Source organism: Triticum aestivum, chromosome 7D (genome assembly GCF_018294505.1).
Source record: "Triticum aestivum cultivar Chinese Spring chromosome 7D, IWGSC CS RefSeq v2.1, whole genome shotgun sequence".
NCBI classification, from domain to species: domain Eukaryota; kingdom Viridiplantae; phylum Streptophyta; class Magnoliopsida; order Poales; family Poaceae; genus Triticum; species Triticum aestivum.
The window spans coordinates 428,675,387-428,691,600 of NC_057814.1; the positions used below are offsets into that span (position 1 = coordinate 428,675,387).

Here is a 16,214-nt window from a genome sequence, read left to right on the forward strand (position 1 = left end):
GCGAACTCCGAATCTGCACTGCGCCACGCCGTCAAGATCCATCGTCCTCAGTGTGTAGGATGAATCACCGCTCCACCAAAGAATCCGTCCTTTGGTCCCTCGATCACGTGTGTACCTCCAAGAATGACGCCCCCTAGGAGGAATGACACCAGAGCGCCGCCGTCATCCGATCATCCGATCTAGGGTTTCCCCCAGAGGTAGCAGAGAGTGGCCTTGAACTTCTCCACAACGATGCTTTCAAGAAGGGAACGACGCAGATAGTGCCGCCACCGCCGGCCTTAGCAGGCGCCGAAGGCAAGATTTCACCCAGATCACTTCGAAGGGATCCAACTCTCGTGCACGGGCCGCCGTCACCACCAGCACCACCAGGCAGAACCCTGGAGCACCGGCAGATCAGCGAGCCGCCGGCACCACCGCATCCAGATCGCCGGCCACGCCGGGCCGCCGCCATCCCCGCGCCGTCCGGGTCAGAGACGGAGCCGCCGACCGCGCACAGGGACCACCGCCGCCTGCACACGCCGGAGCGCCGCCGAGAGCCCAGCGCCCGCCACCGCTTGCCGAGGGCCGCCGCTGCGCGCCCCGAGCGGACTCCCACGCACACCAGGGGAAACCGCGAGCGTGAGCCCTGCCGTCGACCCCAAGCCCGCGCCGGCGCGCCCCGCCTCCAGCGCGCCGCCAACACCCGCCGCGATCCGCCCGCGCCAGATCCAGCGAGTTGTGGGAGAAGAGATCCCGCCGCCGCCGACGCCGACGGGGCCTTGCCCGGCGGCGCGCCCTGGCAGCGGCGAGGAGGAGAGGTCGGGGGAGGGACGAGGACGCGGTGGCGCTAGGGTTCCCCCCGGTCGCCGCGCAGGGGCGACTCGGGAGGACTCGGGAGCTTAGAACTTGAGCTTTTGAAGATCATTCTTATTGGCAGAGCCATCAACAATGACATACTACACATCAACTTGGTTAATTAATTGCATTAATCTTCTACTAGTCATAGCACTCAACGCGCTAACATTGAGAATCATGCATGCATACGAAAGCATGATCTAGAAGAAAAAAATGGAATATGAAGAAGTCATACAAAATACTTCTTGTGTTTCGTTTTTGTTGTTGCCATTTGTATACCTGATTTGTACTACTGTTATTCTCCCTCCACGACAAGAAAAATAGGATGGAGTAAGTACTTAACAAATATGGGATGTACGTGTACAATGTTTCCGGAGCTGAACTTCAATTTTGAATCAGAGCAAAGAGATAGACAACAGTTGGTTTTGTAATTCCTAAAAAAACGGCTTTGTAATCGGATTTGCAAATTCCTTCATAAAATTTTCAATTATATAAGGCCGACTGTAAGGTGTGCATACATCCAGGCGTCGAGAAAGCGTGTGTTTAGAGTGTGTTTTCTCAGACCGTGCAAAAGTGGACTAGTGCTCATCTTTTGAACTAGGCAAACAGCCCAAGTGGACGACATGCGTGTTTGCGTTTCAACGGTTGGTCCCAGCCCGTTCTCTAACACCCTTTGATTCCAGCCACCGAATTGCATCATCAATCAAAGATTCTGGGCGTGGACAATTGCACCATCCAAGCAAGCAACCATGTCGACGCATACGCATCCTTAATTTTGTGCAATTCAAGCTAGGTACGTACTCGTATTAGTTAGCCTGTCAATTCCCTGCGCTTTTGTTTTCTCTTGTTCTGGTCCGGTCCTGACCTTGTCAGCCTTCCGGCCAGGAAGCACGAGGCTGCAGCTCGTCAATGGAGCTCTACAATATTGCAGAGCGTTCGCACATGCGCACACGCATAAAAACATGCAGCTTGTACGCAAGCACTATATAAGCATATGCTTCCATTCATGTTCAACACATTAATATTCTCTCCTTGTTGCTTGCTTCTTCTGCACTGTGCAGCGATCGCTCTCATCACCAGACACCAGTCAATAGGCATGGCGTCCTCCAGGGCCCCATGTTGGGTCGCGCTGCTCCTCTTCGTTGCTCTGGTTGCCACCGCCAATGGCAGCGAGCTCTCCGCGGGTTACTACGAGAAGACGTGCCCCAACGTGCAGCACGTGGTGCGGTCAGTGATGGCGAGCAGGGTCGCCGCCCAGCCGAGGATGGCGCCCGCCGTCCTCCGCCTCTTCTTCCATGACTGCTTCATCAACGTATATACGCACCTCTATTCTATAACTGCTTCTACATATACTCTGCCTACTATTGTACTATGTATGGTTACATTTGCTAAATACTGTACGATTTACAAATGACATGTCAGGGATGCGATGCTTCCGTTCTCCTGGACGCAACGCCCTTCTCCCCAGGCGAGAAGGATGTGAGGCCGAACGCCTCCCTCACCGGCTACACCATCATCGACGACATCAAGTCCGCGCTCGAGCACGACTGCCCCGCAACCGTCTCCTGCGCCGACATCATCGCCCTCGCGTCCCGCGACGCAGTCGCCCTGCTCGGAGGTCCCACCTGGAGCGTGCCCCTCGGCCGCAAGGACTCGCGCTTCGCCGCCGACCCCGAGTCCACCAAGAAAGGCCTCCCCAGCCCCAAAGACGACCTCGGCGAGCTCGTCACCATGTTCGCAGAGCTCAACCTCGATGCTCATGACATGACCGCGCTCTCCGGTGCCCACACCGTCGGGATGGCCAACTGCGAAACCTACAGGGACCGTGTCTACGGCCCTAATGGCGACATCGACCCCTCCTTCGCACAGACCACGCAGCAGACGTGCCAGGGTACTTCTGGTAAGGCGCCGTTCGATGTGCAGACGCCGATGAGGTTCGACAACGCCTACTACAGGAACCTTATCGAGCGGCGTGGTCTCCTCACCTCCGACCAGACTCTCTATGGCGGTGGAGGTCTGCAGGACAATCTCGTGGAGATGTACAGCGCCGACGGTGAGGTGTTCGCAAGCGACTTTGCCAAGGCCATGGTGAAGATGGGAAACATACCTCCGCCAAAGGGAATGCCAGTGGAGGTGAGGCTCAAGTGCTCCATGGCCAACTACTGATTGCTTGATCCCAAGTGGATGCAACCCAGCCCGATCATATCGGATTCAATTATTTTTTTGAAATGTACAATTTGTAACGACTACTCGTGTTGATTTCTTTGTGTACAGTGTCGTATCAATAGAATGTTTGGCGCATTTGTAGTACCCAAACATGTGTGTGTGTGCAATAAATGGTCTTTTTCGTGCTTGTTTTAATGGGAAATATAGCGAGTCCTTCGTTCTTAATAAAGTATAAAGTGTATTTGTTTTTCCAAAGTCAAATATTCCTATGTTGGATCAAGCTTATATCAGCCCCTACAATCTTATACCTTATCTTATCTTATATTTACTAATTAGAGGCACCATACGAACTTCCATGTTAATCCACATCAACAAAATTAGTTTAGCCGTTAGATTATCAATTTAATGGTTATTGTTAGTTAGGAAAATGAGATTGCACGAATCGATAATCATTGATCGTGTGCATGGTGCACATATATAGGTATAGGGTGGACTGGCCTCTACTTGTCTTTCAAGATGTACAAATATACGAGGGGGAGAGAGAGATATAACGGTATAAATACACACCCAAGTCCTATACATATGCAGTGGACAACGTACGCTCAACACCCCCCCCTCCCGCAGTCGAAGCGTCACCGGAGACACAGAGACTGGACCGAAACTCCTCAAAGACTGGGGTCGGTAGTCCCTTAGTCATGACATCAGCAAACTGTTGAGTGGTAGGAACGTGCAAAACACAAACCTTCCCGAGAGCCACCTGCTCGCGAACAAAGTGAATGTCGAGCTCAATATGCTTCGTACGACGATGGTGGACGGGGTTGGCGGAGAGATAGACGGCGGAGACTTTGTCGCAGTAGACGATCGTGGCCTTGGGGACCACACAAAGCAACTCCTGAAGAAGCTGACGGAGCCAAGAGCACTCAGCAACGGCGTTAGCCACTGCCCGATACTCCGCCTCAGCACCCGAGCGAGAGACCGTGGGCTGCCGCTTGGACGAACACGAAATCAGCGAGGGCCCAAGGTAGACACAATAGCCTGACGTAGAGCGACGCGTGTCCGGGCAGCCAGCCCAGTCAGCATCGGAGTAGGCGACCATGTCGATGGAGGAGGATGCCGTCAGGGTGAGTCCCAGGTTCATAGTGCCGCGTATGTATCGAAGTATACGCTTCACCAGAGTCCAGTGGGAATCACGCGGGGAGCGCATGTGGAGGCACACCTGCTGGACTGCATACTGCAAGTCAGGCCGAGTGAGGGTGAGATACTGCAGGGCGCCGACGATGGAGCGGTAGAACGCGGCATCCGGCGCAGGGGAACCCTCCAAAGCAGAGACCTTCGCCTTAGTGTCAACAGGTGTGGGGGCGGTCTTGCAATTAAGCATACTCGCACGCTCGAGAAGCTCATGAGCGTACTTCTGCTGATGCAGAAAGAACCCGTCGGCACAGCGAACGACCTCAATGCCAAGGAAGTAGTGCAGCGCTCCCAGATCCTTGAGGGCAAACTCATCACGGAGACGAGCCGTGAGCTGCTGAAGGAGCCCAGGCGAGGATGCCGTCAGGATGATGTCGTCCACATAGAGCATCAGGTACGCAGTAGCAGTGCCCTGATGGTAGACGAAGAGAGACGCATCGGAGCGGGTGGTGCGAAACCCAAGCTGCTGCAAGAACCCAGCCATACGCTGGTACCACGCCCGGGGGGGGGGGGCTGCTTCAGTCCATAAAGAGACCGAGAGAGCAAGCAGACATGGTCGGGATGCTCGGCATCGACGAAGCCAGTCGGCTGCTCACAGAAGACCCGTTCCGTGAGGTGGCCGTGCACAAATGCGTTGGAGACATAGAACTGATGCACGGGCCATGCACGGCAGACCGCCAGCTGAAGCACCGTGCGTATCGTGCCCGGTTTAACGACCAGGGCGAAGGTGTCGGTGAAGTCCATGCCGACGCGCCACCCAGCGAGCCTTGTAGCGCTCGAGAGAACCGTCAAGGTTGGTCTTGTGATGAAACACCCATTTGCCACTGATGACATTGGCGTGAGGGGGTCGCGGAACAAGATGCCACGTGCGGTTGCGCTACAACGCATCAAACTCCTCGTGCATCGCGGCGAGCCAATGTGGATCACGGAGGGCGGCGCGTGCGGACGAGGGGATGGGCGACGGTGGAGAGGACGATGTCGACACCACGCACGCATACTCATCAGCGGCGTAGCGCATGCTGGTGTAACGTCCGGATAATTAAGCTACAGTAATCCCACGCTAATGATGCCACGTCACCACGGTTACTGTTGTTAACCTCGCGATGATTCGAAACCGTTTCAAAATTTAAATTCAAATTAATGTCAATAATAAAAGTTTTCAAAAATTTAAACAAAAATGTTCGGTGGGTGCCAGATACTGCACTGATAATTATTGTGGAGCAAACACATTTTTAGAAAATGCCTAACTATTTTAAAATGATGTAAAACAGAAAAGAAAGTAAATAAAAAGAAAAGAAAATGCAACAGAGAAAACAAACAGAAAAAAAAGAAAGAAAGGAGGAAACCCCCCTCCCCCCACTGGACCCTGGCCCAACAGCCCCCCCCTGCTGGACCGCGGCCCAGCTGGCCATCGGGCCAACCAGGCCGGCCGAGGTCGGCCCCCACTCCTCTCCCTTATCCACTCCTCCCCCCCCCACTCCCCACCGACAGCCCCCCCCCACTCCCCCGAAATATCCCCCTCTCCCCCGATCGGGATCGAGGAGGAGGCGCTCGACCCCGCCGCCCCTGGTCCTCTCCGCCGCCGCCAGGGGCCCGTGCCGCCTCGCCCTCGCCGGAGCTTCCCCACCGGCCTGCTCCCCAACGCCGCCGTCCCCGCCATCCCCCTCGACCCCGCTGCCACGAGCCCTACTCCCCCCCGTGAGCGCTCCCCTCTCCTATCTCCCTGCCCTGGCTCGGCCGCTCCACGCGCGCCCACCAGTGCCCGCCGCGCGCTCCTCCGTTGCGCCCCGCCGCGGCTAGCGCCCCCCCCTCGCCGTGGCCTCGACTGGCCGCGTCCAGTTCGGGCGCCCCCAGCGCTCGTCGCCCGCGGCCGCCCCTGCTTCTCCTCCCACCGCTCCGCCTCGCGCTCACCACGGCTACGCCATCTACAACCACCCGCGCGTGGTCGTCCCTGCCCGACCGCGCTCCACGCCGCACCGATCGCGTCCCGCGCTCCCCGGCCCACAGCCGCTGCTCCGTCGCCGCTCCGGTGGCTCGCCGGAGCCCTGCCTCCCCTGGCCCTGGCCGCCGGCGCAGGCGTGCGCCGTGCGCGCCCAGCGCCCCTTGGGCTCGCACCGTTCGGGCGCCCGTCGCCCGACGCCCGCTGTAACCGCCCCGTTAAGGCCATGGGGCCTATGACATATGGCCCCGCCCGTAAAATGTTTAAAAAAAATAAAAATAAATAAATAAATAATAATAATAATAATAAATAAATTAATAAAAATTAATAAAATAAATAAATAATAATAATAAATTTAATTAATTAATTAATTAACTAAATTAATTAAGTTAATTAATCCTGTTTAAATTAATCTAATTAGTTAGTTAATTTAATTAAACAGTAATTATTTAGCTAAACCCTAATTAACCTAAACAGAGAATGACATGTGGGTCCCACCGGACCCACATGTCAGTTTGACCCAGTCAACCCCTGTTGACTGCTGACGTCAGCATGACATCATGTTGATGTCATAAATCCATTTTCGAATTAAATTAAATAATTAATTAAATTCCAGAAAGTAATAAAATCTTTAGAAAATCATATCTTTTAATCCGTAACTCGGATTAAAATATTTTCAACATGAAAGTTGCTCAGAGCGACGAGACGAATTCGGATACGCAGTCCGTTCGTCCACCACACCTCCCTAACCTATCGAACTCGCAACTTTCCCCCTCCGGTCCATTTGTCCGAAAACGCAAAACATCGGGAATACTTTCCCGGATGTGCCCCCCCTTCGCCGGTACCACCTACTGTCGCGTTAGGACACACCTAGTACCGCTCGTTGTCATGTCACGCATCGTCATGCTTATGTTTGCATTGTATTTACTGTTTCTTCCCCCTCTTCTCTCCGGTAGACTACGAGACCGACACTGCTGCTGCCCAGTTCGACTACGGAGTTGACGACCCCTCCTACTTGCCAGAGCAACCAGGCAAGCCCCCCCCTTGATCACCAGATATCGCCTATTCTTCTCTATACTGCTTGCATTAGAGTAGTGTAGCATGTTACTGCTTTCCGATATCCTATCCTGATGCATAGCCTATCCTTGCTACTACTGTTGTTACCTTTACCTGCAATCCTACATGCTTAGTATAGGATGCTAGTTTCCATCAGTGGCCCTTCATCCTTGTCCGTCTGCTGTGCTATACTATCGGGCCGTGATCACCTGGGCGGTGATCACGGGTATATACTTATATACTATATACATGACACGTGTGGTGACTAAAGTCGGGTCGGCTCGTAGGAGTACCCGCAAGTGGATCTTTGTGGCGGAGCGACAGGGCAGGTTCAGACCGCCTAGGTGAGAGGTGGGCCTGGCCCTGGTCGGCGTTCGCGGTTACTTAACACGCTTAACGAGATCTTGGTATTTGATCTGAGTCTGGCCATTTGGTCTATACGCACTAACCATCTACGTGGGAGTAGTTATGGGTATCCCGACGTCGTGGTATCAGCCGAAGCTCTTTTGACGTCAGCAACTGAGTGGCGCGCGCCGCATTGGACCGTAAGCTCGCGCTTGTATTAAGGGGGCTAGGTCTCTTCCGACCGCGTACGCAACGTGCAGGTGTGCATAGGGCGATGGGCCCAGACCCCTGCGCGCATAGGTTTAGACCGGCGTGCTGACCTCTCTGTTGAGCCTAGGTGGGGCTGTGACGTGTTGATCTTACGAGGCCGGGCATGACGTGTGTCCGGCCAAATGGGATCGAGCGTGTTGGGTTATGTGGTGCACCCCTGCAGGGAAGTTTATCTATTCGAATAGCCGTGTCCCTCGGTAATAGGACGACCCGGAGTTGTACCTTGACCTTATGACAACTAGAACCGGATACTGAATAAAATACACCCTTCCAAGTGCCAGATACAACCTGGTGATCGCTCTCTAACAGGGCGACGAGGAGGGGATCGCCGGGTGGGATTATGCTATGCGATGCTACTTGGAGGACTTCAATCTACTCTCTTCTACATGCTGCAAGATGGAGATGGCCAGAAGCGTAGTCTTCGACAGGACTAGCTATCCCCCTTTTATTCTGGCATTCTGCAGTTCAGTCCACTGATATGCCCCTTTACACATATACCCATGCATATGTAGTGTAGCTCCTTGCTTGCGAGTACTTTGGATGAGTACTCACGGTTGCCTTTCTCCCTCTTTTTCCCCCTTTTCTTTCTACCTGGTTGCCGCAACCAGATGCTGGAGCCCAGGAGCCGGATGCCACCGTCGACGACGACTCCTACGAGACTGGAGGTGCCTACTACTACGTGCAGGCCGCTGACGACGACCAGGAGTAGTTAGGAGGATCCCAGGCAGGAGGCCTGCGCCTCGTTCGATCTGTATCCCAGTTTGTGCTAGCCTTCTTAAGGCAAACTTGTTTAACTTATGTCTGTACTCAGATATTGTTGCTTCCGCTGACTCGTCTGTGATCGAGCACTTGTATTCGAGCCCTCGAGGCCCCTGGCTTGTATTATGATGCTTGTATGACTTATTTATGTTTTAGAGTTGTGTTGTGATATCTTCCCGTGAGTCCCTGACCTTGATCGTACACATTTGCGTGCATGATTTGTGTACGGTCAAATCGGGGGCGTCACAAGTTGGTATCAGAGCCAGGTTTCGATCCTGGGACCTGTGGGTTATGGGCCCACGTCGCCATTGGGTGGTACTAGGATCTTTTACTCCTCGACCTTTACTCTGGGACTCTGAACTCTCTTCTACTCGGGTTAAACGAATTTACTAACTCTAACACTAGGATCCCGTGACCGCATTCACCCCAAAGTTGGATAAGCCATAGTTGTTTCTTAGAATAGTATTTTGAACAATTCACACACTGTCATTTGACTCCTTTGAAACGTCTTTGCTTTCAGATGGAACCCACGAGGCAGGTCGTGCGCCACACGACGGCCATTGGTGCCTCGGGATGACCTGCGGTGCTAGCTGAGATGATGACCTATCTGGGTTATCGCTGGCACCCTGAGTACACCGTCTACGAGGAGTACCAGGACTTTAACCAGGAGCAGTACCGTGCCATCGTCCACCTCTACTCGCGGGAGTATGACTCCACTACTGTGCTGCACACCGCACATGGTGTTGGTGTGACCATCGATATGGCTGTCCACGATGCTGCCTATGCTGCTCTGACACGTCTTCGTGGAGAGTATCGGGAGTTGGATACCTCCCCTTTCAGGCACATTGCTATCGCATCTGATGTTGGTGCGGAGGGATACTATACTGCTGCCTACTCCACTGTCACCCGAGAGCCCTTCTACCATCAGAACCTGGTTCTGCATGCTGATGGGTTGGATCGAGCTAACAGAGCTCTTCGCCACGAGATGTACAACACCCGTCAGCACCTTTACCGTGCTCTGACGCTGCTGCACCCCTTTGTCCGATCTGGACAGCTACCGCGTACTGCGATCTACCCAGCCAGGACCGTGATGCCCCACGGTGTCGGTTGGCCAGAGGTGGGAGGCTACTCTCCCACACTTGGTCCTCTTCTGCCACCTGAGCGTCGGGCTCTACACCTGAGTATCCGCGGCCCCCAGCCTACTGACGTGGAGGGCTATCCGTTGCCTCACTACCAGCTGTCGGGCTACGATTACCTCCACAGTACCTCTTGGGACTGATGTAGGCTTGCTTGTAGTGTTAGATGCATTCGCCGCGAGCCTGTGTGCCGCCTATGATGTTTTAGTCTATGTACTGAACTCTGTGTACTGAACTCTATGCATGACCCCTTTTGTAAGTTATGCCGACTACTATGTAGTAGCTATCGTGCTCCTTTCATTATGCATGTTTCATCATGAATGAACCTTGTCTTTGCAAATTTCTCAATGCTGAACCCCTGTTATATATTAGCAGGATGGTTAGACCAGGTGGTCGTGGTAGTGGTGGCAATGCCCCACCACCACCTGAGTACATGGCTGGTATGATCCAACAGTTCGAACTGAACCGCCAATTCATGGAAAATATGATGGCTCAGTTTCCTCGCCCCAATATGGACCAGCAACCAACCCCAGTAACTCTGCAGGAATTCATGCGCCTCAATCCAACTGTGTACCGCAGCTCAACTCAGCCTCTGGATGCTGATGACTGGCTCCGTGACATCACCTATGAGATGGAGTCTGCCAATGTAGCCCCTGCCAGCTACGTCAACTTTGCTTCCTTCTTTCTGAAGGGACCCGCAGCTCAATGGTGGGACAGCCACAGGCGTACTCTGCCAGCTGGAACAATCATCACATGGCCAGACTTCCAAGCAGCTTTCCGTGCCCGCTTCATTCCTCAAGGAGTCATGGACCGGAAGAAGCGTGAGTTCCGCAACCTCACCCAAGGCAACAAAACTGTTGAAGCTTATCAACGGGAGTTTCTGGACTTGTCTCGCTATGCTGAGGAGGACATTGCAACTGATGCACGCAGACAGGAGAAGTTCCGTGATGGCCTCCAAGCTGACATCAAGCTCGCACTTCTAGTGCATGACTTTGCTGATTTCGCCACCTTGGTGAACAAGGCCATCAATGTCGAAACTGGTCTGCAGGAATACCAGAGCTCTCACAGGCGCAACCGTGACACGGGCTCATCTTCGGGCTCGCCCTCACAGAAGCGTAAGATATGGATCCCGAACAGCATGTACCGTCCAAATGCATCTGCCCCAAGGCAGACCTATGTTGCACCTCGTCTGCCTCCACCACCATCTAGGCAGTCAAGACTTCCAGCTCCACCATCCCAAGCTCCTGTTCCCACTCCCAATAATGGTCTGTGCTACAAGTGTGGACAACCAGGTCACCGTGCCAGGGACTGCAATCAGAATCAGAATCAACTTGCCCTTCCAGCAACGGGCCGTGGTAACAACCAGCCCCGCAACAACAATGCTAAGTCTTATGGTCGTGCTCATGCCAACCACGTTGATCTCAACGAAGCTCAAGACCAGCCTGCTACTGTGATGGGTACACTCCTCGTAAATTCAGTACCAGCATCCGTTTTATTTGATACAGGTGCATCGCATTCATTCATGTCAGAAGATTTTGCATACAAGCACGACGTTAAATGTGAGGAGATGAACACCTCGGTATTGGTCAAAACCCCCGTGGGACAGTGTCAAACCTCCCTGGTTGGCATCGATGTCCCCGTGGAAATCGAAGGGCTGGAATTCTATGCCTCTCCCATTATCCTGAAGTCGTCTAACATCGACCTCATTTTGGGGATGGATTGGTTGAAAGCGCATACTGCTTCTATAGTTTGCGCCACTAAGACCGTCCATCTACTTCACCCTTCAGATGAAATAGTTGCTTACCAAGCTCATCTGGTGCAAAATGCCGAGGCCAGGCTCTATGCATTGAATGCATTGAACGCTGCACCACTCGAGGGCATTGAAAACATTCCCGTCGTGCGTGAATTCCTCGACGTCTTTCCTGAAGAACTTCCAGGGATTCCCCCTGCTAGAGCTGTCGAATTCATCATCGACTTGAAACCAGGCACCACTCCTATAGCCAAGCGACCCTACAAAATGCCGCCGCATGAACTCCTTGAGCTTAAGGAGGAAATCGACAAATCTCTTCGCAAAGGATTCATTCGCCCAAGTTGCTCTCCTTGGGGAGCACCTTCTCTCTTTGTCAAGAAGAAGGATGGGACAAACCGGTTAGTTCAAGACTACCGTCCTATAAACCAAGCTACCATTCAGAATAAATACCCTCTTCCTCGGATCAATGATCTGTATGATCAACTGGCGGGTTCGTCAGTGTTCTCTAAGCTCGACTTGAGGTTGGGTTACCACCAGATCCGTGTTCGCGAAGAGGATATCCCAAAGACCGCCTTCGTGACTCGCTATGGTTCATACGAGTACACCGTCATGTCTTTCGGTTTAACCAATGCTCCAGCCACCTTCTCTCGTCTGATGAACTATATATTCATGGATTACCTCGACAAGTTCGTTGTGGTTTATCTGGATGATATCCTGGTATTTTCCAAGAACGAAGAAGAACATGCTGAACATCTTCGACTTGTGCTGGAAAAGCTACGAGAGCATCAACTATATGCCAAGTTCTCCAAATGTGAATTCTGGCTACCGGAAGTAACCTATCTTGGGCATGTCATCTCTAAGGATGGTATTGCCGTCAACCCCGAGCGAGTTCAGGCTATTCTTGATTGGACTCCTCCCAAGAACGTTAAGCAAGTCAGAAGTTTTCTCGGTCTCGCCAGCTATTGCCGTCGATTCGTCGAGAACTTCTCCAAGATCGCCAGGCCTCTGACTAACCTGTTGCATAAGGGCGTCAAGTTCCAATGGACAGACAAATGTCAGGAAAGTTTCCAGGCACTCAAAGACAAGTTGACTTCTGCCCCAGTTCTAGCTCCACCTGATACTAAGAAGGACTTCGTCATTTACTGCGACGCTTCCCGTCAAGGATTAGGCTGTGTCCTAATGCAAGACCGCAAAGTGATTGCTTATGCCTCTCGGCAATTGCGCCCTCACGAAGAGAACTACCCAGTTCACGACCTCGAACTTGCTGCTGTCATTCATGCGCTGAAGCAGTGGCGACATTACCTTCTCGGTAATCGTTGCGAGATCTTCACTGACCACCAAAGTCTGAAGTATCTGTTTACTCAGCCAGACCTGAACCTCCGTCAGCAGAGATGGATGGAGCTTGTTGCAGACTTTGACTTGGGTATTTCCTATACGCCAGGCAAGGCTAATGTAATGGCTGATGCCTTGAGCCGCAAGTCTTACTGCAACCACCTCCAGGTTCACAAAGTTCAGCCCTCGCTTGTTGAAGAATTCAGGAAGCTGAACCTCCATATTGTTCCTCCGGGTGCACTCGCTCCCCCTCCTAAGGAGTTTGGCAAGGTGAACCTCCACGTTGTTACCCAGGGTTCCCTCAATACCCTAGTTGCTAAACCAGATCTCGTGGATAGCATCAAAAGGCTACAGAAGTATGACTCTGAAGCCCACAAGATTAAGCGCTACCTCGCAGAAGGAAAGCCCTCATTCTTCACTATTGCTGAAGATGGCACCTTATACTTCAAGGGCCGCCTAGTGGTGCCATGTGCAGAGAAAAACCTGGATATGACATAGGAAGTTATGAGAAAAGCTCATGATACGCCTCTATGTATTCACCCTGGTAGTACAAAGATGTACCAAGACATCCGTCAGAGATTCTGGTGGTCTAATATGAAACAAGACATTGCTCGTTATGTTGCTGAGTGTGACGTTTGCCGTCGTATCAAAGCAGAACATCAAAGGCCTGCTGGAACTCTGCAACCTATCTCTATTCCTGAATGGAAATGGGACCATGTTGAGATGGACTTCGTCACTGGATTTCCCAAATCACAGAAAGGTAATGATGCTATTCTTGTCGTCATTGACCGGCTTTCCAAGGTTGCACATTTTCTGGCAGTCAAAGAAACGATCACTGCTAGTCAGCTGGCAACGCTCTATATGTCCAGGATTGTTTCACTCCACGGTATTCCATTGGTTATCAGCTCAGACCGTGGCAGCTTATTCACTTCAAGATTCTGGGCAAGTTTCCAAGAAGCTATGGGAACTCATCTGTCATTCAGTACTGCATTTCATCCTCAGTCGCAGGGGCAAGTTGAACGCGTCAACCAAGTTCTCGAAGACATGCTTCGAGCTTGTGTTATTTCCTTCGGCAAGAAATGGGAGGAATCTCTCCCGTATGCTGAGTTCTCTTATAATAATAGCTATCAAGCTAGTCTGAAGATGGCCCCCTTCGAAGTGTTATATGGACGAAAGTGCCGAACCCCTCTGAACTGGTCAGAAACTGGGGAACGTCCACTCTTTGGTCCGGATATTATCCAAGATGCCGAAGAACAAGTCCGCATTATTCGTGAGAATCTCAAGACTGCTCAATCACGTCAGAAGAGTCAGTATGACCGTCATCATAAAGACATGGTCTATCAACCTGGCGAAAAGGCTTATCTTCGAGTCACACCAATGAAGGGTGCTCACCGTTTCGGAATCAAGGGCAAACTAGCTCCTCGCTATATTGGCCCATTCACTATTCTCGAAAGGCGTGGAAAAGTGGCATACCAACTGGAGCTACCGCCGAACCTTTCTCAGGTTCACAATGTGTTCCATGTGTCACAGCTCCGCCGTTGCTTCAAGGACCCAATCCGAGCTGTGGATCATGAAGTGCTCGAATTGCAGCAAGACCTCTCCTATAAGGAGCATCCGGTCCGCATTCTCGACCAAGCTGAACGCCGCACACGTCAGAAGGCGATCAAGTTTCTCAAAGTCCAGTGGTCGCACCATTCTGAAGATGAGGCCACTTGGGAACGAGAGGATCGTCTGCGCGAAGAATACCCCGCACTGTTTCCTTCTACCTCCTAAATCTCGGGACGAGATTTCTTGTAGTGGAGGAGATTTGTAACGCCCGGATAATTAAGCTACAGTAATCCCACGCTAATGATGCCACGTCACCACGGTTACTGTTGTTAACCTCGCGATGATTCGAAACCGTTTCAAAATTTAAATTCAAATTAATGTCAATAATAAAAGTTTTCAAAAATTTAAACAAAAATGTTCGGTGGGTGCCAGATACTGCACTGATAATTATTGTGGAGAAAACACATTTTTAGAAAATTCCTAACTATTTTAAAATGATGTAAAACAGAAAAGAAAGTAAATAAAAAGAAAAGAAAATGCAACAGAGAAAACAAACAGAAAAAAAGGAGGAAACCCCCCCCCCCACTGGACCCTGGCCCAACAGCCCCCCCCCTGTTGGACCGCGGCCCAGCTGGCCATCGGGCCAACCAGGCCGGCCCAGGTCGGCCCCCACTCCTCTCCCTTATCCACTCCTCCCCCCCCCACTCCCACCGACAGCCCCCCACTCCCCCCGAAATATCCCCCTCTCCCCCGATCGGGATCGAGGAGGAGGCGCTCGACCCCGCCGCCCCTGGTCCTCTCCGCCGCCGCTAGGAGCCCGCGCCGCCTCGCCCTCGCCGGAGCTTCCCCACCGGCCTGCTCCCCAACGCCGCCGTCCCCGCCATCCCCCTCGACCCCCGCTGCCACGAGCCCTACTCCCCCCCGTGAGCGCTCCCCTCTCCTCTCTCCCTGCCCCGGCTCGGCCGCTCCACGCGCGCCCACCAGTGCCCGCCGCGCGCTCCTCCGTTGCGCCCCGCCGCGGCCAGCGCCCCCCTCGCCGTGGCCTCGACTGGCCGCGTCCAGTTCGGGCGCCCCAGCGCTCGTCGCCCGCGGCCGCCCCTGCTTCTCCTCCCACCGCTCCGCCTCGCGCTCACCACGGCTACGTCGTCTGCAACCACCCGCGCGTGGTTGTCCCTGCCCGACCGCGCTCCACGCCGCACCGATCGCGTCCCGCGCTCCCCGGCCCACAGCCGCTGCTCCGTCGCCGCTCCGGTGGCTCGCCGGAGCCCTGCCTCCCCTGGCCCTGGCCGCCAGCGCCGACGTGCGCCGTGCGCGCCCAGCGCCCCTTGGGCTCGCACCGTTCGGGCGCCCGTCGCCCCGACGCCCGCTGTAACGGCCCCGTTAAGGCCATGGGGCCTATGACATATGGGCCCCGCCCGTAAAACGTTTAAAAAAATAAAAATAAAATAAAAAATAATAAATAATAATAATGAAAATAATAAATTAATTAATAAAAATTAATAAATAAAACAAATAATAAAATAAATTTATTTAATTAATTAACTAAATTAATTAAGTTAATTAATCCTGTTTAAATTAATCTAATTAGTTAGTTAATTTAATTAAACAGTAATTATTTAGCTAAACCCTAATTAACCTAAACAGAGAATGACATGTGGGTCCCACCGGACCCACATGTCAGTTTGACCCAGTCAACCCCTGTTGACTGCTGACGTCAGCATGACATCATGTTGATGTCATAAATCCATTTTCGAATTAAATTAAATAATTAATTAAATTCCAGAAAGTAATAAAATCTTTAGAAAATCATATCTTTTAATCCGTAACTCGGATTAAAATATTTTCAACATGAAAGTAGCTCAGAGCGACGAGACGAATTCGGATACGCAGT

The 16,214-nt window shown here is 52.5% G+C and overlaps 1 protein-coding gene across 1 annotated transcript; it reads left to right on the forward strand.

Annotated features, from left to right (window-relative positions):
- Positions 1–1,898: 1,898 nt before the first annotated feature.
- Positions 1,899–3,029, forward strand: LOC123169908 (peroxidase P7). Its single transcript, XM_044587762.1, has 2 exons — positions 1,899–2,146; positions 2,257–3,029. The coding sequence occupies exons 1-2, from the start codon at positions 1,931–1,933 to the stop codon at positions 2,998–3,000; spliced, it is 960 nt and encodes a 319-aa protein (XP_044443697.1). The 5' UTR covers positions 1,899–1,930; the 3' UTR covers positions 3,001–3,029.
- The last annotated feature ends 13,185 nt before the right edge of the window (positions 3,030–16,214 follow it).